The 23,509-nt window shown below is 39.6% G+C and overlaps 1 protein-coding gene and 4 long non-coding RNA genes across 6 annotated transcripts; all 5 read left to right on the forward strand.

Moving 5' to 3' along the window:
* The first annotated feature begins 138 nt into the window (after positions 1–138).
* LOC105385830 lies at positions 139–16,281 on the forward strand. 2 transcript variants are annotated; one of them, XM_048621639.1, is made up of 17 exons: positions 139–298; positions 391–561; positions 854–1,451; positions 1,563–1,795; positions 2,029–2,182; positions 2,877–3,017; positions 3,769–3,869; positions 4,292–6,010; positions 6,396–6,449; positions 6,725–6,824; positions 10,362–10,441; positions 10,903–11,065; positions 11,354–11,433; positions 11,677–12,236; positions 12,681–12,800; positions 13,479–13,583; positions 16,113–16,281. In XM_048621639.1, exons 2-17 carry the CDS (start codon positions 403–405, stop codon positions 16,195–16,197), a joined length of 4,452 nt encoding a protein of 1,483 aa, XP_048477596.1. In that variant the 5' UTR covers positions 139–298; positions 391–402; the 3' UTR covers positions 16,198–16,281. The 2 variants fall into 2 exon arrangements, with proteins under 2 accessions (XP_048477596.1, XP_037975640.2); XM_038119712.2 differs by lacking the exon at positions 6,725–6,824 and having other exon boundaries at positions 6,396–6,549.
* Positions 16,282–16,396: 115 nt separating this feature from the next.
* Positions 16,397–17,460, forward strand: LOC119694116. The gene is made up of 2 exons (XR_005254770.2): positions 16,397–17,013; positions 17,217–17,460. It is a non-coding gene; the product is annotated as an uncharacterized LOC119694116 (long non-coding RNA).
* Positions 17,461–18,045: 585 nt separating this feature from the next.
* Positions 18,046–20,176, forward strand: LOC119694223. The gene is made up of 2 exons (XR_005254798.2): positions 18,046–18,827; positions 19,990–20,176. It is a non-coding gene; the product is annotated as an uncharacterized LOC119694223 (long non-coding RNA).
* Positions 20,177–20,900: 724 nt separating this feature from the next.
* On the forward strand, positions 20,901–22,006 carry LOC119694222. Its single transcript, XR_005254797.2, has 2 exons — positions 20,901–21,208; positions 21,638–22,006. It is a non-coding gene; the product is annotated as an uncharacterized LOC119694222 (long non-coding RNA).
* Positions 22,007–22,589: 583 nt separating this feature from the next.
* LOC125488636 lies at positions 22,590–23,461 on the forward strand. Its single transcript, XR_007266366.1, has 2 exons — positions 22,590–22,999; positions 23,305–23,461. It is a non-coding gene; the product is annotated as an uncharacterized LOC125488636 (long non-coding RNA).
* Positions 23,462–23,509: the final 48 nt, after the last annotated feature.

The following is a 23,509-nucleotide window of genomic DNA, read 5'->3' on the forward strand; positions in this document are numbered from 1 at the left end:
AAAAGTCTTTTTTTCGTTTTCCCTTTAGGTAGGTTTTGGTTTTCCCTTGTTACAAAAAAACCTCAGCAAAAAACGCAAAAAATTAAATGTGGGCATTTGACAGCTGTCATAAGGCTCTCATGCTATTTAATTAGTCTGTGATTATACTGGCTTTGCATGCTTTGCTTGCTTTGGCTTGACTTGACATTGAAAATAACCAAAATATTTTGCTTTGCTTTGCTAAAATAAATTTAAAATGTATTTCTTGGATTGTGTGTCCAATAACTAAAACTCCTGAATCAGACCATCAAATAATCAGGTACCAACATTTGTATTAATTTACTTACGGAGGATTCTGTCGAAAAAACAATTCGAAAATGTGGCTAACCAATATTAATTCTCCATCTACAGTTTCTTGCTACAATGGAAGAGACTAGTGCGGGTCCTCCGCAGCCGAAGCAGCCTCTTAATGATGAAACTATTGAAGGAGCATGGATAGTGAGCCAGTCGAAGAAAACCGGCCGTAGTTACTATTTCAATACCTTAACTGGTAAAGCTGTTTGGCATCTTAGCGAAACCCAGGTATAGTATTACAGGTTCCCTAATTATCTTTGTGTGTAAAAGTAATAGAGCCTAGCTTAAAGTGCACTCTTGGCCAAATTCTGACTAACTGATACTTTGTTTGTGTAGGTGCTTACTACTACAATGTTTACATGTTGCTCACAACTGCAATTCCTGTAGGCTATTAGGCCACTTATAGATGACTCACCAGGCCAGGGAGCCAACTACCTTGCACAAATATTCTTTTAGTACTTAGGTATATGGTCGCATCATCCATTTTGAACTGAACTATGATATTTTGATTTATTTTTAGGTGAAGAAGAATACTAAGCTTGCAATGAGTCAACAAGCATCTCGCAATGGTGTGCCCGAGGTGGCTGGCCCCGAGGGAAACCTGAAAATAACCAAGAGCATAGAGAACAAGCCAGCCGTGAACCCATGCTTTCCCTACAATGCAAACATGCTAAATATGATGAATGCTTTTAACCCTGTAGCAGCCATGTGCCCTCCCCCCATGCCTCCTCACATGGTCCCTCCTCAGTTGCCAGGCACAGCTGCCACTCTACCGGGTCAAGTTGTCCCCCCATACAATGCTTCATGGTCAGTGCCACCACATCTCATGTATGCCCAAATGCCACCTTGGTTTTCAACTGAAATGTCATGCCAAAAAACAGCAATACCACTGTCGGAACGCTTCAAGAAAATTAATGAAACCGTCAAGGAAGATACTAATATCTTGCCCAATGAGAAGATTGATAAAGAAGATGCTCCTGTGCCCAATGCCACTGTTGTTAGGAATTTTAAACTGAAAAAAGATCCTGGTACTGTGGGAACACAGTTTGATCTCCGGCAAGTTTTACTTGCTAAAAGAAAATTACACCCATCTATTGATGAAAGTGATGGTAATACAGGTAATATTTTTGTTTGATTATACAGTTTCTAGATGTTTGCTTCTTTTCTATCTTTCTGTACAAGTTGTTACAAAATATACTTACCACACTATTTAATATCATTTCTTATAGTGCCCATATTTGAGAGAAGTGATAACATGATCCATAAGCAGATGGAATACTTGAATATGTCAGATGGAGACCAACATAGTCCTGAAGAGGAATTGCAAGATGAGAGAGAAACAGAAGATCAGCTGGTAGCTGGTGACACTCAAGTCACAACTAAGAAAGTTAGATTTGCTGACAATTTGGAGACTGAACATGACATAGATCACAGTGATGATAATGATGAGCTGTGGCTTTCTGTAAGTAGAGTATCAATTTACTATTTTTTTCTGGTACTTATATTTTTCAACAGAATATTAATTAGTTTACATTTAATATCTTAAAGTGAACTACAAGTAATATCTTAATAAAGTAAAGAAAAAATATCTCATTCTCACAATGATAAACTGTACCAGGCTCGCTTATAGGCTATTTTTGAGATGGTCACATAAAATATTGTAATAGAGTATTTAATATCATAAAACTTTTTCAGGAAAACAGAAACATCCTTGGAACAGACGCCAAGCTGGACTTGACCTCTCTGAAAGAATTTACAGGGTGTACAGAAACAGACTTCCTGTTTATTCTGGCTGACACAAATGTCTTATACTGTAACTTAACTTTCCTGGATATACTCATCAATTCAGGTATTTATGAAAATTTGTACCTATAAATGGATGCCTATCCACCTGACATGTGCTCTGCTGCATTGCATTTGATATCCACTAATCGTACCTCTGCCTACCCCGCAAGGGAGTACATTAGTACAAGGCATGAGTGCGTGTTTTTTTTTTTTTAATCGTATCCACAGCTACCGTACCATAGGTATATGGTAGTACTGCGCGCGCTGGTGAAAACGAATTTCTTTCAAATCAGTTCGATGAATCAGAATCTATTCTATTCTATCTTCTGGATGATATGCACCCTAACCGACATAAATAACATACATATTTGTTTTGATTACAATTTATACACAACCATACCATGTATTTATGATAGCCAAGCGTTGCCACGGCAACAGGTTGTTAAGATGGCCTTAAAGGTCTTCGCACATTATAACAACTCACCGGCGATTCAACTCTATGCTAGACATTGATATTTAAGCTCTGTGTCATATGTTCAAGGTTTAATTTCAGCCGGTGAGTTGTTATAATATGCGAAGACCTGTCTGGCCCCGTAGCACCGGATGCCATTAAGACGTGACAAGAGTTCTCCGTCGCGCTCGCACTTGAGGCTACGCCATGTGAGTGAGCGCGATGCAAAACTCTTTTCACGTCTTAAATGCGCCCCGTACTAGCCTTTCTGAGTGACCTAAACTAATGTAACCTGTCACCCCCACAGACCCTCAATGCAAGCTGCTGGTGGCCCAGCGCGTGCACGGCGAGGTGCACGTGGCGGCCATGCAGCGCGAGGGCGAGGCGCGCGCGCGCACCGCCGCGCGGTTCATAGCGCAGCAGCTGGCGGCGCGAACCGCGCTCACTGGTATGCACACACACACAGAGAGAGACACGCATACACACAAACAGAGAGAGAGAGAGAGACACACACACAGAGAGAGAGAGAGAGAGAGAGAGACACACACAGAGAGAGACACAGAGAGAGACACACACACACACAGAGAGAGACACAGAGAGATACACTCACACACACACACACACACATGTAGAGAGAGGGCGAAGACATACATATTTGACTTATATATTTATCTATCCCACCCATAAAATAGACTTTGAAGACAAGAGGATACTCGATCTCGATACGAAACGGGACGAGTTAAAGGCCCGACCACCAGCGGCCATAAACTATAATTATGTAAACGGTGTCTTAACGTGTGCCCAGTGTGCACGAACGTTCCAAGCCAAGATTGGATATATAAGTCACTTGAGGGCACACCAGCGGAACCCTCAGCAACTATAAAACACGGAGTTTGAACGCAGTCGCCATGGCCGAATACGGCTAGGAGGATATATATATATATAAAATAGACTTTATCCTAATCCTAACTATCATAACTTTCTCCTTCATGTTGATGCTATTGTTATTGATTAAACATGTTGATGCTATTGATCATGATTCCACATGTTGAGGTTATTGCTCATGATTCAACATGTTGATGCTATTGTTAATGATTTAACACGTTGATGCATGTTTCAACATATTGATGCTATTTGCCCATGATTCAACATGTTGATGCTATTATTCATGATTCAACATGTTGACGCGATGTTTCCAGACGCGGAGCTGCTGCAGACGGGCTCGTCTCTCAGCCGCCCCGACGGCGACGACGCGATACTGGAGTGCTGCATGCGGCTGTTGCGGCGGCACGTACACTTTGTGAGTCATTTTGTTATTGTTATGTTATTGTATAAGTTATAGGATAAGTATTATTAGCTGTAAGTAACTAACATAGAATAAGCAACATTGTTACTAACACATCATGGCTCTTGTTGGCTGAAATAAATGGTTTAATAATAATTGTAGTTGGATGTGAGTGGAGTTTGTAACAGATTTCTTACTTTGGCCTTTTGAGAGTTTCTTCTTAAAGTGGAGAATCACTATTGGAGATTGGAGTTCAGAAATTTATTTAAAAAACAAAAAAACCATACATAAAGCTACATCTACATACATAACCTGTAAAAGTTCAGAGTAAATCACGGTTTTCAATCAAGACTGGACAGCTTCTAGTTAACATAAACAACATAGATGTCTATTGGTAACTTCAAATGTTCCGTCCTAAAACAATATTTCATTTTCAGATCGTCCTCTCGAATGATAAACTACTGCAAAGAAAAACGGAGATGGCCTCCATAAAAGCATTTACAGTTAAACAGTTGAAAAACTTTCTGGCATATTATCAGAGGCGGCCAAAAACCTCTCATATTAGTAACAAACCTATATACGTAACCGTTGGAAATAAAGGTTCTATTCACTCGACAACTAACAATAGTGATGAATATGGTGATTACAATGGTGCACTCACTTCTCAGTCACATGATTACAACGATGAGACGGAGGATCAAGGAGAGACATATCAAGGTGAATTAGAGGAGCAACTTGATCCTTATAATGAGGTTGATGAACAAGATGATGAGAATTATAAAGTGGAAGATAATTTTGATGATGATGGTAATTATAATGAGGAAGTTCTTGATGAAGCAGATTATACGGAAGAAAATATCGACAATGTTGATGATGAAGAAGGAAATGACGATAAAATAGAGGATTATAATTTTTACGACGGTGCTGGCACAACTAATCCCTACATACCTGAGTCGCATGACGTTCAAGAACCAATTGAAACGGAAAGTAGCTTTTACACTGACGATTACGGCGATGTCCCACCCAACGAGTTCTATATCAATCCAATAAACATCTCTACTCAAACTAAAAGGGACAGAGATATAGCTGAGATCAGAACAAAATTATTACTTCACGAAAGCCAAGGTTTATTAAATAAACAAACTGTTCCCAGTAATAGAACATTACAAAGAACCAAGTCTGTGCCATGCCCCCAAACAAATGAACCCAGTAATAATACTGACCAAAGTAAACAGTTCCCTGTAGCGAGTGGCCAAACTGAAAAGCAGAATTTCATTAATACTCTCGAAAAGCGAACATTACAAAGAACCAAATCAGTGCCTTTACCTCAAGAAACTGTACCCAGTAATAACACCGCACAAAGTAACCAAGGATTATCAAGTGAACAAACAGAAACAGAAAAGCAGAATTTAACTAATACTCCCAAAAAGCGTGCAATTCGTCTAAAACGAAGCGCATCCGTAGTAAAGACATTGCCAATGGAGTCAGTGCCAGTCAGTGAAAAGAAACACTTCAAATGGCGTCGAAGAAGAATCTCTGAAACTCCAGTACAGAAGAAAGACAATACTGTTGTTACTTCAAAAATAGATCCAGTGCAAAAGAAAGATAATAGAGTAGTTGTTACTTCAAAAATAGATCCAGTACAAAAGAAAGATAATAGAGTAGTTGTTACTTCAAAAATAGATCCAGTACAAAAGAAAGATAATAGAGTAGTTGTTACTTCAAAAATAGATAGCATAAAGGATAATACCGCAACTGTTATTAACACTGCTAAAATTGTCAATGCTAATATTGAACAAATGCGAGTAACTCCAAAGTCGCCAGCAAAAGAACCAGAAAGTGAATATGAAGAAAGTATACCAGAAAAAAGAAACGTAAATAACTCTATCAATCAAACTATTATTGAAGAATCGCCGGTTTCTGAAAGTGTTATATCAAATAGTAGGAGCTCTGTCTTTTCTGGTCGAAATCTATCAGCGCAAATGATTAGCACAATGTGTCACGAAAGAAAGTCCAAGCCATTGGTAGTTACTAATGATGATGAGTTTTTTAAGATAAAAGATCCAGTTATGGAAGAGCGATTGAAGATAGGCATGGAGGAATGGGTGTCCAGATATGTACAGATAATGGAAGAAGCTCTCACGAATATTCTACAGGTAAATATCAATTCATTAGATATAACTAAGATAATGTTGTAAACTTTATTATCATCATTTCATCATCTACAGTATACTGTATACTGAAACTTTACTGTCTACATATTTTTTTAAACATTCGAGTATTTAATTCCATATAATTTATTACTGCGTTGCTATTGGTCCTAACAATTACCCATCTCACTCTTTCAATACGAAAAATGTGCGAGAGACATATTCTATTCATAGTACTCTGTGAGGAAGCACCTAAACGAGGCAACGGTTGATGTGCGAATCCTGGCGATTTATTGAGATTGCTTTCATATAAGTACATAACATACATGTCCACAGTACAACTCGTGTGTTAAAAAAAAAAAACTACCCAAACAATAACTCCTGCCCCCAGCGTAAAGACCTCAACATCGCGGTGGCGTGGCCGGCGCCGTGGTCCGTGCACGAGGCGGCCGAGTGTCTGCGGCGGGCGTATCGCGACCGCGCGCAGCTCGCCCGCGCCGCCGCCGAGCTCACCGCCACGCTGTTTAATATCAGTGACGCTAGAGGTACAGTACATACATTGTTATAACTCCTACCCCCAGTGCAAAGAGTTTTCGTAGAGAGAGTATTAGAGAGACTTCAAAATCAGTGATGATAGAGGTATAGTACATTTACTGACGCTAGATGTAACTACAATTAGTGATGCTAGAGGTAACTACAACTGAAGTGCCCGTGCACGAGGCGGCCGAGTGTCTGCGGCGGGCGTATCGCGACCGCGCGCAGCTCGCCCGCGCCGCCGCCGAGCTCACAGCCACGCTGTTTAATATCAGTGATGCTAGAGGTACAGTACAATATCAGTGATGCTAGAGGTACAGTACATACATTGTTATAACTCATGCTCCTAGTGCAAAGAGCTCAACATCGCGGTGGCGTGGCCGCCGCCGAGCTCACCGCCACGCTCTTCAACATCAGTGACGCTAGAGGTACAGTACAATTAGTGATGCTAGAGGTACAGTACATACATTGTTATAACTCCTGCCCCCAGCGCAAAGAGCTCAACATCGCGGTGGCAACTACTAGAGGTAAGTAAAGTAACTACAACTACAATTAATGATGCTAGAGGTAACTACAATTAGTGATGCTAGAGGTAACTACAAGTGAAGTGCCCGTTCACTAGGCGGCCGAGTATCTGCGGCGGGCGTATCGCGACCGCGCGCAGCTCGCCCGCGCCGCCGCCGAGCTCTCCGCCACGCTGTTTAATATCAGTGACGCTAGAGGTACAGTGGTAGCTATTCTGAAGACGGAAATTCTAATTTAAACGCTGTCAAACTATAAATTTTGTTAGCAATAAATGACATTTACGGGAACACTCATATAGAGTCGAATTTTAAGTAAAGAAATTAAGGTTTTGACAGCTCTAAAATTAGAATTTCTGCCTTCAGAATCGACATCAGTACATACATTGTTATAACTCCGCGCGCAGCTCGCCCGCGCCGCCGCCGAGCTCTCCGCCACGCTGTTTAATATCAGTGACGCTAGAGGTACAGTACATTACCAACCCCGCAAAGGTTGTCTGGAAGATGAGCGATAAGACCGCCTTTTGTACCCTAACTAAGTTGCTATGTAAAATATACTATGTTATTATTTCTCGGTGTAAAAATAAAGAGTATTATATTCTATCTTGTATCCGAGTGCAAAGATTGAATATCGCATGCAGTCGCCAAGCTCACCGCCACGCTGTTCAACATGAGTGACGCTAGAGGTACAGTACATACATTGTTATATCAGTGATGCTAGAGGTACAGTACAATATCAGTGATGCTAGAGGTACAGTACAATATCAGTGATGCTAGAGGTACAGTACAATATCAGTGATGCTAGAGGTACAGTACAATATCAGTGATGCTAGAGGTACAGTACAATATCAGTGATGCTAGAGGTACAGTACAATATCAGTGATGCTAGAGGTACAGTACATACAATATCAGTGATGCTAGAGGTACAGTACATACAATATCAGTGATGCTAGAGGTACAGTATATACATTGTTATATCAGTGATGCTAGAGGTACAGTACAATATCAGTGATGCTAGAGGTACAGTACAATATCAGTGATGCTAGAGGTACAGTACATACAATATCAGTGATGCTAGAGGTACAGTACATACATTGTTATATCAGTGATGCTAGAGGTACAGTACAATATCAGTGATGCTAGAGGTACAGAACAATATCAGTGATGCTAGAGGTACAGTACAATATCAGTGATGCTAGAGGTACAGTACAATATCAGTGATGCTAGAGGTACAGTACAATATCAGTGATGCTAGAGGTACAGTACATACATTGTTATATCAGTGATGCTAGAGGTACAGTACAATATCAGTGATGCTAGAGGTACAGTACAATATCAGTGATGCTAGAGGTACAGTACAATATCAGTGATGCTAGAGGTACAGTACATACATTGTTATAACTCCGCGCGCAGCTCGCCCGCGCCGCCGCCAAGCTCTCCGCCACGCTCTTCAATATCAGTGATGATAGAGGTAACTACACTAAAAAATATATATGAAAAAATATTTATTTTTACTGAATATCAAGAAAGATACCGAAAATATATGTTGCAGCATTTGGTAACAATTTAAAGGTGGTGATATAACAGGGGTTACCGCACTAGGCTAAGCTTATGTCGTGGAAAGCCAGTAAACAGCTTTTTTAATAGTTTGATTCAAATTTCAACATAAGTACCTAGTTACACTTAATCCGAGAGCATAAGACGAGTTGAAAACCGTATGCCCCGCCGAGCTCACCGCCACGTCTTCAATATCAGTGATGCTAGAGGTATAGGTCAGTTAGCAAATGATATGGGTAAGCCACCCCACTGCAAACAGTTTAACCCTGAGACTCATGGATGGTAGAATCTATCTTCCATCCATGGGTCTCAGGAATAAACTGTTTGCGGTGGGGTGGCTTATCTATATCTTTTGAGTCAAATAATATGTTATTGATATTTTCAAACATTATTGTATTATTATTATTATTATTTTGGTTTCTGAATTATGTCAGCTCGGTTTCTTCTATAAGAACCGGTGATTGATGATGCACACGGGCCTAGGCCAAGTGAGCATCATTTTCTAAAGTTGTAGATGTTTGTCTTTGAGATGGCTGGTCGGTTTGCAAGAACTTGCGAACAATTCTGCATGTATTCAATATGGCTGCTTTTTGTAAGATGGTGTAGGTATGTGTAGGAAGATCTAAAGCTTTTAATGATTGGTCTAACTGTTTCGGTATGACTCCTGTTGTTGATATTACTATGGGTACTATAGACGCTGATTTTAAACGCCACATGCGGGTTACTTCGTCTTTAAGGTCGGTATATTTGCTTAGTTTTTCTGAGATTGTGCTTTGTAGATTGTGAGTATTAGGAATTGCAATGTCTATAATCTGGGCAGTTTTTTGTTGCTTGTGTATTATGGTAATGTCGGGTCTATTAAAGTGAGTGGTTCGGTCTGTTAAAATAGCTCTATCGAAGTAAAGTTTGTGTGTATTGCTTTCGAGGACAACTTCTGGAACATATTTGTAGTACGGTATGACTGGTTGCGGTAGGAGACTGTACTTTAATGCGAGCTGTTGATGAATTATATTTGCGACTTGGTCATGACGATGTTTATACTCAGTTTGGACTATAGATTTACATGCGCCTGTAATATGTTGGATTGTTTCTGGTGCTGAGTTGCATTTGCGGCATTTATCATTCTGGGAGCCTGGTAGTTTCATGATGTGCTTCTGATAGTTCTTGGTTTCAATGACTTGGTCTTGTATTGCGATGATGAATCCTTCAGTCTCCGGGAAGAGTTCCCCGCGACGGAGCCACTCGTGCGACGCTAGCTTGTCGACGTTGGGTTGGCTCAGGTCGTGGGGGTGTCTTCCATGAAGAGATTTTCCGCTCCACTCACGTAATTTGTCGTCTTTTTCTAGTTGTTCTTCATTAGGCTGTGTTTCGTAGTCTTTAAGGTTATTATTATTATTATTATATTATTATATAAAATTATTGGTTATTATTATTATTAATAATTATTAATAATAATTGGTTATTATTATTATTATTATTATATAAAATAAAGTGTTTGCGCTTAGTTTGTGCCTGTTCATCACAAACTACGTAAATTTATGTTAAAGTCAGTGATTGGTGCGAGATGAGGCGCGGGTTATTTAATTTGATATACTTACCTAATAATAGGTACGCGCAGCGTTCATCTTTCATGATACTTACAATGTTTATATTGAAGAGAGTTTACCAAAGTAGGGTAGGGCATATTATTGTAATTCAATACTATTGATAAAGTAAATGTGTATGACAAGTAACTTTTGTTGCAGGTATCATTCGAAAAAATATCAAACCTGCGGAGTATATGCAGATGTTTAGTTACGGCGTGTATCTACTGCACTCGTTTATGGTATGTATCCATTTTACTATACATTTGTAAGTTCGATAACACACTTACTATAAATAAATATAAAACAGTCTTAACTCTTCATGTTCTAAGGGTTCATTCTCTAACATTTAGTGTTTAGTAGTAGGAATTCCGCTTTCACACCTAAGGGATCAAAAATGGGTCTTGATGTCCGATGTCTCTCTCCTATCGAATATTTTCAAAACGGCAGTAGGAATTCGGGATAGCCTATGCATTAATCCAGGGTGTAAGCTTGCTACGTGCAACATTCCATAAATATAGGACCAGCCGTATTCCCGTGAAAGAGTAGCATTAAAGTTTATCCATACTTTGTATAAACTTACTATTGTAATGTTAATAGTAAGCTATCTACGATGTCTATATAATAGGCATCGTAGAGTCAGACTGCTATAGGCTGACAAGAAGACAAGGCGACTCGATATCAATTTACCACTTTGCTTCAGACGGAAGTGTCCAACACAGAAGAGCTGCAAACCTCTATCCAGCTGCTATCCAGTTTACTAGAAGACATCTCGACCCCCGCGGCCGACACACTGGACATGAGCGTGTCCGCCGCTGAATCACAAGACGTGTCAGAGGCTGACACCGTTTCTGAAGACAGGCTACGTACGTATCTTTGCCCTGATATCTGCTGTGTATACTAATGTGGTAAGGTAATATGTCATAAGGTGGGAGAAACATACATAATTAATTTATTAAATAAAGACGTAACATCATGAATTACGCTCTTGAAAAGTTCACTTTGTACCCTCGCAATTAACTTTGCTTTGGGATAGCGGTTCAGCAGATAGAATTAATCGAGATCATGTCATTTACGCTATATATTTATAATCCTACCGCCGCCATTTTTGTTAATATTTTGTGATAATATATCGGTCTGTTTACACATTGCAGGAGCCCCGATAGAGCCGCGCAGTCCGGACGAGGAGCCTTCGCAAACGAGTTTAGATACAAAGAGCCAAGATACTGCGCAGGTATGTGTGTGCTAGAGTAGACAGTATATGTATAGGGTTTGTAGAACTTGTATCTTGCTGTGTAACCTGTGTATGTGTTGTGTTAAGTAAATAAATAACTTATCTACCTATCTATCTATCTATTATGGACGCCGATAGTTTATGGCTCAGTCACTGTTGGTGGAACTACATCTATTATCTATTACTTACGCATATTATTGAAACCTATAACATTATCTTATGTATATTTAATTTTTGTTTTAGGGAAAAAGTTTGCAGCAAAACGTAAAGTTCATTAGGAATTTCAACCTCGATGATAGTTTTCTTAAAAACTTGGGACAAAAAAAGCAACAGAAAGAGCAACAACTAAACGCGAATAAAATACCAGAAGCGATCCTAGAATGTTCTACAATAGACACAACCAAACACACACCCACTACTCCAGAAGAAAATACAAACGACGTGAATGAAGACAACAGTTTTAAACCGAAAATAATAATGAACTTTAGCAAATGTGCAGAATTTGAACAGAAATTGCTAAGAAAAGTAAACGGCATGGTTGATTTAGACATGCTAGATTATTCAGAAGGAGAACTAGACTACGAGGAAATGGAGGATGATAATGAGCTTTATGATGGTTACTTGGATGGTGATGAAGATAAAGATGATTACCATGAAGAGTTGAATGGTATAGAGGGGATGGGGGACGAATCTAACACTGCCAATGAACAAACTGAGACTGATAGTAATAATAATGTTGAGATATTCGTGAAAAAGTTTCTCAGAAAAATAAAAGAGACTTTCTTGCAAATACAAAGATTTTGGTATGTATGATCTCTATTACGATTTATTTATAACTCCCGTTCATAAACAATTTGAAAATGGCGGCCGTTACATAAGTATGAGTAGGATATAGTTTTGATAGACCTACGAATAAAGCGAGATAGCATGAGTCCGCCATTTTCATATTGTTTAATTTGTCATGGATACGCTATAAAAATCATAAGTATTTGACCCTAATCTACTCTAGCTCTATAGATAATGTTCATTTGTAGACAAAAAACAAAACGCAAGTACAGAACTTATCCAAACGTGAAGATACCAAAGGCGGGATACTATCACTCAAACAATTTCCAACAATATTCACGAACAATTTCCACGAGAGCCGAACTCAACAACACACATATTCCATTTATTTCCAATGAACACATACCGAATATTCCGTATATTTCCAGTGAACAAATAACAACTACCCCGTATATTTCCAGTGAACACACGTTGGCCGAGCTGCAAGACCCGCACCTCAGTCCGCACAAGAAGCACGAGCTGTCGGAGCAGGCGGAGGACGCGCACTCGCTCATCACCACCCTGCGGCAGACGCTGAGGAGGTCAGTAGTGTGGACACGCCTTAGGAGAGAATTACACAGAAAAGGCATAAAGCCAAGGCTCGGCATCTTGCCGCTTCAAAACAAAGTGTAGATAAGCGGCGACGAAACGACGAGCCTGTGGCGTGGCATGTGTCGCTTGAGTATGCTTAACAACGTGCCGCTTACCTACATTTTGTATTAAAACGTTTTGAAGCGGCAAGATGCCTCAAAGCTGCGTTGTGCGACGTCGCATCAAGCGTATTGCGTAATCAAGCATTTGCCCTGAAAAACTGTCAAAACAGTCGCAGATTTTGATGATGCGACGTCGCAACGCAGCTTTGTGTTCAAGCCCTTAGTGCCAAATCAGCAGAGGCCAGAATATTGTTAAATTGGAGTATTAGTGCCAATCAGCATGTCACGTCTTAACGTGCGCGTCTAGCGCCCCATGCTACTAGGTCAGAATATTGTAGCAGTAGCAGTTATAAACTTTGTGCTGTGTTGTTGAGAATTCTTGTGGTGTGTGGTCAAATGTTCAAAAGCAAGTCAACGGCAAATTTACAAGATCAAATACTTGATAAAAAAATTATTCGTTGGGTAACTATAGACGCGATATTCTAAACTCAATTTTTCCTCATTTATAAATCATCAAATCTAGCATGTAGCAACTAACAACATAATAATCGTTTTTATAATTTCCAGTATACTGGACCGCGAGCCGAGCGGTCGAGAGAGCGACATCCAGTCGTTCCTGAGCAAGCCGGGCTTGAGGCGGGACGTGTGCGGCGCTCAGCTGTCCACTTACAGGTAAACATAATGTGGCAGCATACATATACATAGCACCCCACTTGGCTGTTCATATTTGCGTATTGGCCAAAACTGCTATGTGTGGTCAGTATATTCGTAAAAAAAATTGCCTTTGCTTACGTTTTTGGTATGTGGCAAATACATACAGTGGCACTACGTGTTGTGAGAGGTCCAAGTAAAAAGCTGTGCTGTGGAAATTACGGGAATAAAGTTTGAGCGTGGCTGTTCTGCTAGCTTCGCTTCGCCTTGAAACGTTTTCCTCTGGGCAAAGCGCTGATATTCTGATGCTTGAAAGAGTAAAAAAGCAAAATAATAATAATAATAATATTAAGCGGCAGGGCAGCTTGTGGCGAGCTGTTGGGCATTAGCGACCCCACCCACCCGATGCCGGGGAGAACCCCTGTTTCTCATCTCTGGCTTGCCTTTATTGGTTGTCCAGAGTGAACACTGAGGGGGACAGGATCTCCCACCTCTTGCTTGCCTTCATTGGCTGGCTTGAGTGGTGTACCGCTAGAGCAGAAATGCTCGGAGGAAGGAAGTATATCCAGTAAGTGCTTGTAGGGGTCTTGACCGGCATCCGCGATTGCTCTGAGAGCCTTGGTATACCTCTCCACCCTCAGCACCTCATGCCATGTTGCCCCCTTGTTGCTACGTCACTGTAATGTGCTAGCGACTGTTTTGGGGGGCCCATTTAATGTGTGTGCGAGTCACCCCCTGCCTTTTTATCCGTATGTGAAACATATAGGTCCAGGCAGGGGCCATAGTCCTTCCATAGTCCCAGATACCCAGTCCATTTAGCACCCCATTCCATAACCCTGTATTAGTTTTCTCCATATCCTACAATAGTCCTGCACTAACCGGGGATTTTCCTTGGGTTCACTTCTATAGTTTTCACAGGGAAAATCGTCGGTTTGTGTCACATTTCATATAGATTAATGTTGTCAAAAGGGCCTCTACATGTTGGCTTCGGCCCCATGCACGCCTTCCAAATGCCCGGGACCCCATGGTCCCGAGATGGTAACGACACAACATAATAATAATAATAAATTCATTTATTTCAGGTAATTTTTCATAATTACAAAAATAACCCATAGTTGTTGTTAGTAACAATAGCCCTTATTTCTATGTTAGTAGACAGAATACACAACAACATAAATTAATAAAAACACACAAATGAAACTGGTCCTATGCGGGTGGCCTCTGCCAGGTGGGGACGCTAGCATGCAGCAGGGAACAGCGACCCACATAGGGACAGTCGAGCCTGGCCGCAATGGTGGTCAGGAGGGTGTTGGGGCTGGCCCGCACGCGTCGCACCAGCGAGGCGGCTCGCTTTCGCATAGTTGCATAGAAGCAATCTGTTCGCGCCTCCACAAACATGCCTGACGCACTGCAGCGTCGGGACAGCCCCAGCAGACTCCGGAACGCATTGTTAAACTGCACCCGGAGGGCAAAAAAAAAAAAAAAAAAAAACACGCACTCACGCCTTGTACTAATGTACTCCCTTGCGGGGTAGGCAGAGGTGCATTGCTGCACCCACTTTTCGCCAGAGTGTTATGTTAGTCCCAATGTAATAGGGGGCGGGCCTATTGCCATTTTACGGGCACATCCAAGACCCGAGAACAAATATCTGTGTTTAAACAAATATCTGCCCCAGCCGGGAATCGAACCCGGGACCATCGGCTCAGTAGTCAGGTCACTAACCACTACGCCATTCGGTCGTCACCCGGAGGGCACTGTACGATTTTTGCGTGTAGAAGGCCCACAAGCTGCAGGTGTAGAATGTGGTGCAGTACGATTTAAAGAGCGTTATTTTGACTTGCGTGGAGCACCGAAAAAATCTGCGAGCAATCATATTTGCTCTAATCGACAATGCCCTCCGTTCCCTCTCCATGTCGTCATCGTCCTTGAGGCTGGATGTCAGTAGGTGGCCTAAATACTTAAATTCATCTACCTTTTCCAAGGTAGATTCATTTAGCCGAATTGGTGGAGTGTTGACCCTACGTAATTTCGATCCAGCCTCAAATACCATGACTTGACTCTTTTTGGCGTTGTATATGAGTCTGTGAGAGCGGGCGTATTCCTCATGAGATCCCGCAGGCCGATGCATCCAGCAGCACCATATCGTCCGCGTAGCTTATGTTGTTGAAGCTGACTCCGTCAATGTGGCATCCGATATGTTGGCTGCTGAGCGCTCTGACCAGAGAGTCCATGTAGAGGTTAAACAGTGCGGGTGAGGTTAACCCCCCTTGCCTCACACCACACTCCAATCTATACGGATCTGACACTGCATCTGCCCACTTAACGCAATTGATCTGGTTCCCATACCAGTACCTGAAGATACTAATGAACTCACTGGGCAAGCCAATATCCTTGAGTTTTCTCCATAGTATATCGTAGGAAACCAGATCAAAAGCTTTCGACAAATCTAAAAAGCAAGCGTATACAGCAAAAGTATACAAAAGCAAAGCACCCAAATAAAATACCGAGTTTTTTTTGTTTTTTTTTTAAATCGTTTTGTTTATGTTTCAGGGATATAATCGACAAGTGCGCGTCGCAAGCAGACATCCTGTTATCGGCGCTCAGCTCCATCAGCCAACTGCTGCTCGCCATGTGATGGCCTTGTTATGTTTTGTATCATTAAGATATGTTATATTAAGTATAACAGATTTTATTAAAACACTTAGTTTTTTACAAAATATTTTAGTGTTTTAATTTTATTCTAGTGCACTGCGGAATTCACAGGTAGGCTGTAGGGGAGGGAGCTAGGCCGTTCTTATTCTGATTCTTAAATATTTGACGAATAACCCCAAAGCCCCAATGTAGTTTTTCTGAGCTGGTCTGAGCCAAGTCTGAGCCCATGCCGCAATATTGTCAATGTCATCAAAATTTTTGACATACAAAACCATAATCTAGTAACTGAACAAAACCATACAAATTATTTTATGTATTTAAAGAAGATGAGTTAAAAGCTGTTAAAAAATAAATAAATTAGGTACCTACTTAAGTATAAGAAAATGGGAAACATACTATGGTCGATAATTTGGTTACTTATTCTAGATGGTGGATAGCACTTATAGCGGTGTCTTTCTATGTAATTTAACTCCTATTTCAGACCTTTATTCCTTTGTCAATGGTCTGAGCCCATGCCGCAATATTGTCAATGTCATCAAAATTTTTGACATACAAAACCATAATCTAGTAACTGAACAAAACCATACCAAAATATTTTATGTATTTAAAGAAGATTAGTTAAAAGCTGTTAAAAAATAAATAAATTAGGTACCTACTTAAGTATAAGAAAATGGGAAACATACTATGGTCGATAATTTGGTTACTTATTCTAATATTTGCTGGATGGTGGATAGCACTTATAGTGGTGCCTTTCTATGTAATTTTACTCCCATTTGCAATATGCTTCTCAGCTCTTTCGGTAAATATGTTCTCTCTCTCCTAGTATGTGGTACTAGCTTCTACCTACTATAAACCCACCTAAAGCACATTGCGCACTTTCCACAATAACATCCATATAACATCATCCATTAGCGCGTCTTGCGCCCCGTGCTAGATCAGCTAAACAAGATTCATGCGTTCATAAAATAATAAGTATGTAGTTAACGCAGTTGTATTTTTCAGCCATTCACAGATATGTTGCTGGTAATAGCTCAGTTTCCCGGTCTTTGCGCTCAAAAAATCAAGGCTGGAGAAGGATTTTAGAAATATTTTTGTGCAATACTTTGATTATGGTCGAAGATGCAATAGTGTATTTTATAAAATGATATGTGAAAGTTTAACTAATGTATATTATAGGTATAATTTGTTAAGTTCTATCCTAATGTTTGTTTTCTATTAAAATTTGTTAGTTAGTGGTGATAAGCAATTTCCTGTTTCAATTTATAAATAAAATAAAATAAATAGTAATTTATTTCAGGTAATGCAATAGGTACCTATTAGGGCATGCAATACCGGAACAATTTTCAATACCGGTATTGAGTTCCGGTATTACAACTCAATACCGGGATCCCGGTATTAATACCGGTATTAGATTTCTTTGTAATAAATGGCATATACTGTGTTTAAAGGTCGTAAACGTCAAAATAAAACAAGAAAATGCAATCATATTCTGTATTTTATTGTAGATTTTTAGGAGAATTTAGTTTTAGAGTTTAAATTTTAGAATAAATATTTTTTTACATCCGGTGTCGGTTTACACATGGTCAACAGTAGATTTCTAGCAGCCGAAAACTGCATTAAACGGTTGGGAACAAGTGCGCTTTCACAGTATATAGAAACACAAGGCTAGCTAATTCTTAATCGCTTTATTTATAGCCTAAAAAAGTCCGATTCCGGTACAACTTAAATACCGGTATTAACTTTCAATACCGGTATTGAAAAAAGCGGGAATTTTGTCCGGGATCCCGGTATTACGGATACCGGTATTGCGGTATTGTATGCCCTAGTACCTATAAGTAATGTCTTAAAAGTACTTAATTAAAATAAAAAATCTACATCTAAAGTCCTACAATAATAAGTAGTGTAAATAGGTATTATCATTATATCAGTCCGTTAGCGGTAGGTAGTCGTATAAAGAGTGTCCGTGAAAGTATAGAACCGAAAAGGGCTGACTCAGAACTGAGAGGAAATAGTGTATGATTTTTCATAACCGATTGACTAGTGAAATATAACCATAATAAAACGCAAAATGGTATGGCGCGGAGCTAGTGCAGCGCGTGTACCACTTGGTGACGACCCTCCCACGCCCATGGAAGTAATACTACGTAAGTACTTATAGATACCTACTCGTCGCTACCTACTTTCAGACCACGAATGATGAAAAACTTATTTGCCAGACTGCTTAGCTTAGACCATGGTTGTGAATGGTAATGGTACCCACCGGCACCCATCTAAAAGCATAGAATAACAAGTACAGAAGTACCAAGAAGTACACATGTAGTACACGTTATTCTATGCTAAAAGTAAGTACTCTGTGGTACCCACTTTGATTAAAGTTTAACGGTAACCACAATAACAACCTAACCTAACCTACTAACGAAAACGGTAAAAGAGCATTTGATTTACCTACTTATCCATTTAACTTTAAGAAGTATTCTGTAATAAATGGGAAATATTGTGTGGTCTTTAATATGGATTTTGATTTTAATTTTCATTGGTTGGTGGATAGCTCTCCTCTTGTCGGTATTCTATGTTATATTTCTACCTTTTGGAGTTTGCATTCCAGCATGCGCGGTAGGTTGAATAACTGCTAATTTTAATTCCATACGTAGTTAGCGTAGATTTGTTATAAATACGTATTTAATTTTATAAGTAATTTTAAGGAGTCTACACACCAAACCCGCCGACCCGCCGACACAGCCCGGCGGCTTGGTGTCGGCGACTTTGTTTGAAGAATCATGTCGGCGACTCGTACCCGCGCGTTCAAGTCGGCGGCATGGCCGGCGACTTGCGTACGCGCACGCCTAGTTGCCCGCCGACACTCCACGTTCGTACACACTGCAATCACTAACTAAAAAAGTTGTACTGATTTCTTGCCGCCGACTAACTCACCGACACAGCCCCATGACACATGTTAGCGGGTTGGCGGGTTTGGGTCGCTGACACCAAGCCGCCGGGCTGTGTCGGCGGGTCGGCGGGTTTGGTGTGTAGACTCCTTAAGAAATGAGTTAGTAACTAGGTTTATTGTAGAGTGTTGGTATCTCAGTGTTCGAGTGTGAAGCGTCCGTATTCGAGCCAGCTTCAGTGGTAGTACTGATCACTGAGGTTAAGCAACACATCAGCCATTGGATGGGTGACCGATTTCAAGTGGTTCTTTTCTGGACGCTTCCTTGCTTCGGACGGTACGTTAAGCCTAGTGAGAGAGCTTTCGGGTAGCTTGAAAACATCAGACAGTCGGGTTGCCCACTTAACCGACAACTCATAGCACACACACACACGTGTTGGGGTCCACCAACCCGCACTAGGCCAGCGAGGTGGACTAGGCCTAAAACTCTTCCTTCATTGGAAGGAGACCCGTGTCCCCATGATGATATGATGTTGGTATCTCAAGATCATTTACACCCCCAAAGGATTATATTATATTCGAATATTTAATTTTAGAATTCTTTAAAGAACTCACCTACCGAACTGAAGACCTATTCGTTTTGTAATATATTTTTCTGTAGTATGTACTTACTGTTGTAAAAGCAACTACGGAACTCAACGACAATGTACGATATTCCCATAATAATATTGTATCCGCGCTTTACTCGTAACACCATATTGCTGGAGAATGTTTTTAACTATGTCCAGCAGTGGATGATTTTTGGCTGATGATGATTATGATGAGTAGGTATTTAAACCTGAAATATATCATTTTTATCTAGCTCTTTTAACTTTTTTTACTGCATTTCAGCCGATCACTGATTTATTACTTGCTATAGTTCAATTTCCTGGATTCTGTGCGGAAAAAATGAAAGCTGGCGAAGGATTCTAAAATGTACACTGAAGATGGCACGATGTGCATAATTATAATGTATAAGTACCTTGTGAAACATACCCTTATTGTCCTTATAAATAATTAAAATTATATATAAGAATGGTTTTGATTAAGCGAATTTATTAATAATATTTTACTATTGTACCTATTAGGTACCTAAGTCCTAAGCAAAGCACATCACCGGAATAAGTATTTATGTATATGTATTAAGGTGAGTATAGTATCGATAAAAATAAAAGTATCTCAACACCATCTTTAAAATCAAATGAACGAAAGTTTTTTTTCAGTAGCTTCATTATAGCGTAGCCATGCTACGGCGGCGTAGCCTCACTACAAAATGCCCTCACTATGACGTAGCTTTGCTACGGCGGCGTAGGCCAGCGTAGGCTCACTACAAAGTAGCCTCACTATGACTTTACTAGGCCAATATTTTTCTCTGAAGAATAACTATTCTATACAAGATTCTGTGTTGATTTATAATAAGTTTGGCAGCTGGCATCTGGTTGGCACCATTGACAAAAGAATAAAGAGGACTTGGCATAAAAATCGGTACTAAAAATATATCGTCGTCTCTTTTTAACTTATTGGTGTTATCGTACGTAAAAAAGGACAACAGTAGTTTTGTCTTTGCCTAAAATTACAACATTGCGATCGGTCGCCATGTTGATTGACCAAGATTGACATCCAAACACAAGGTACTTCAGCTGTCAAACAATTTGTTTGTTTACATTTTTCAAGAAAAAAGCCGCCATTTTAATTGACACCAAAGTTTAGGTAAGCGCATTTTTTTCGTTGATATGGTATGTCCTCTCTTTATTCTTTTGTCAATGGTTGGCACATAGGGTTGGCAAGACAGAATGACACAGATTTACAACACACGTAAGAAATGCATAGGAAGTAGAAATTGTAAATATCTATATAAATGAAAAACAGTAACTAAAAACATAGCAAATGGTAAAAATATAAAATCATCAGTGCTTCAGTATCTAAATCGATTGTGATGGCCGAAAACAGTTTTCTTTGGTCAATAATTTGGTTTGCGATCCTGGTTTTAGTTTCATTCTGGGTGGCTGGGTTTGCTGCCCCAATATACATTATTCTGCTACCTTTCACAGTTTTCATAACATCTTTAACGGTAACTACCTATACCTTTTTATTTCTTATTATACCCGGATTACCTTTACACCTTTTTTATTTCTTACTAGATGTACCCACGAGATTCGCTTCCCCTTAATGGTTTTCTCGTGGGAATTACGCGATAAAGAGTAGCCTACCTATGTTCTTTCTCAATTTCTAGCTAGACCATCTGTACACCAAATTTCATTCAAATCTTTAGTTTTGGCGTGAAAGAGGAACAGACAGACACAGTTACGTTCGCATTTATGTATAATATTAAGGATTAGGATGGGTCCCGGATTACCAAGTCTTTATTCTTGTTGGGATCATATAAACTATAATTAATTTCAATAACTCACTTAATTTTTGTTTTTGGTTTTTTGATACATATCATTACATAATACTTATGTGTAATACTGTAAATTCAAATCTTTTAATTCCTTTGCAGAGTTCAACGGACTTCTTCCTAAAGGCAATGCAATTTCCTAGATTCTGCGCATATAATATGAAAGAAGGGCTACCATACTCATAAGTTCATAACAAACATCTCCAAATGATGAAATACCTACACACAAAGAGTTACTGAAACAGACGTGTATGTAGGCATAGGTACGAAATACGTGAAAATCTGTAATGGCTTCGACGTTATAGTGCTTGGCATGTGAATTGTATTGAAATTACAGTATTATAACAAAAAATACCCGTGATAGTAAAGCACCCATAAAAATTGTAAAAGTAACTGTAATAATTTTAATTAAAATTTGGTAACGTATAAGTGACACTGTCAATGTATGTATGATTAAAGTGTTTTTATTGATATTTACCTTATTATTTTGTAAACGCTCTGATGCTTATTGTTCGCTATGCAATCTATGCATGTTACAAGCCGCAACGAACAGCCACTTTAATAACTTTGCTTGAGTAGCACAGCACAACAAAAAATTTCTGATTCCAAATAAATTCAAATATCAGAAAGAACAATAAAAATAGAAAAATAAAATACATGATGTTAAAAAAAGGATGACTGTAGTAATCGGAAAGGGTTAATAGTGGGTCATCCAACGCTACTTTTGTGCTACCGTAGACGATTCTTGTGTTGTGTGTTGTGACTGTTGTGGTCGTTGTGGTAACAACTCAGGTACAAAAGTAGGTAATTTAGAATGACAATAACAATAGTAACAATAGGTACTATCAGCTCCATAAGTAGCTACCTATACCTACTGTGCCTTATCAAACTGACGAACCGTTTCAATGAATTGATAGGCGAGTTCAGATTGACAAGGTACAAAAGTGTATTGCTACTTATGCAGCTGACTGTACCATTTTGGTGGAGGTGAGGCCAAGGAACATGAGAGTACTTCTGACGAGGCTGCTGTGCGCATGTGTCTCAGAACAATGACAAGCTGATCAGTTAAATTCAAGGAATTTGTCCTTCGTTAAATTATAATCTGGATTCATCTTAGTACAACTGTCATAATATTGTTATTATTTTAAACAAAAACTTTCTAAATCATTTTATAACCTACTCATACAAAATTATTCAAAATTACCAAAAAAAATATTTTCTAAATTATGAAAGTAATCTGATTTCCTCTACAAATGAACCATATGAACCCTTAACCCTTAACATTGAATGAATAGGTATTAACCTAAAGAGATGACATTGGTGGTGGGCACCCCCTTCAGCATCATCTGGGCAACCTTCTGGTTCCTGATGCTAATTCTGGTTGCGTTCTGGGTGGCACTGATAGGTGGAGTTATGTATGTCCTCATAGTGCCGTACTCAGCATTTGCACCTGATGCCCTAGCGGTAAGTTTGATGGTTATTTTGTAAAGAACATTTCTGTAGGTAGGTACTGCAGTTATACTTACTACTCGGATAGATGTAGGTATGAGTACAGAGTTGGTAGTTAGCAGCCCGCAGCAGATAAAAATACCTAAGTCTATTTAATTCTGTTTAATGCAATGGTTGATCCCTGCAGATCGGATTAGATTTTTTCAAGAACGCTCGCAAAGGATCATATCTATTACAACGCAACCTTTACCTAAGCACTTAAATTACTTTTAAGGCAACCCACCTACGTATAACAAAATGAATGTTTTTTTTGTTCGCAGACATGTTTAAATTTTCTCTTCAAATGTATGCAATTTCCACTGTATTGCACGGTTATGATGGCAGATGGTAAACCCTGGGATGGGCCCAGCTGATGTAATAACAAACGAATAGTAGGTCGGTCTCCACAGAATTAAATAAACGTACGTTGTCTGAAAATTATGAAAACTTTTCACTATTCCGATCGGTACCTAATATTTATAAGCA

The sequence above is a fragment of the Plutella xylostella genome, chromosome 6, assembly GCF_932276165.1.
Source record: "Plutella xylostella chromosome 6, ilPluXylo3.1, whole genome shotgun sequence".
Lineage (NCBI taxonomy): Eukaryota > Metazoa > Arthropoda > Insecta > Lepidoptera > Plutellidae > Plutella > Plutella xylostella.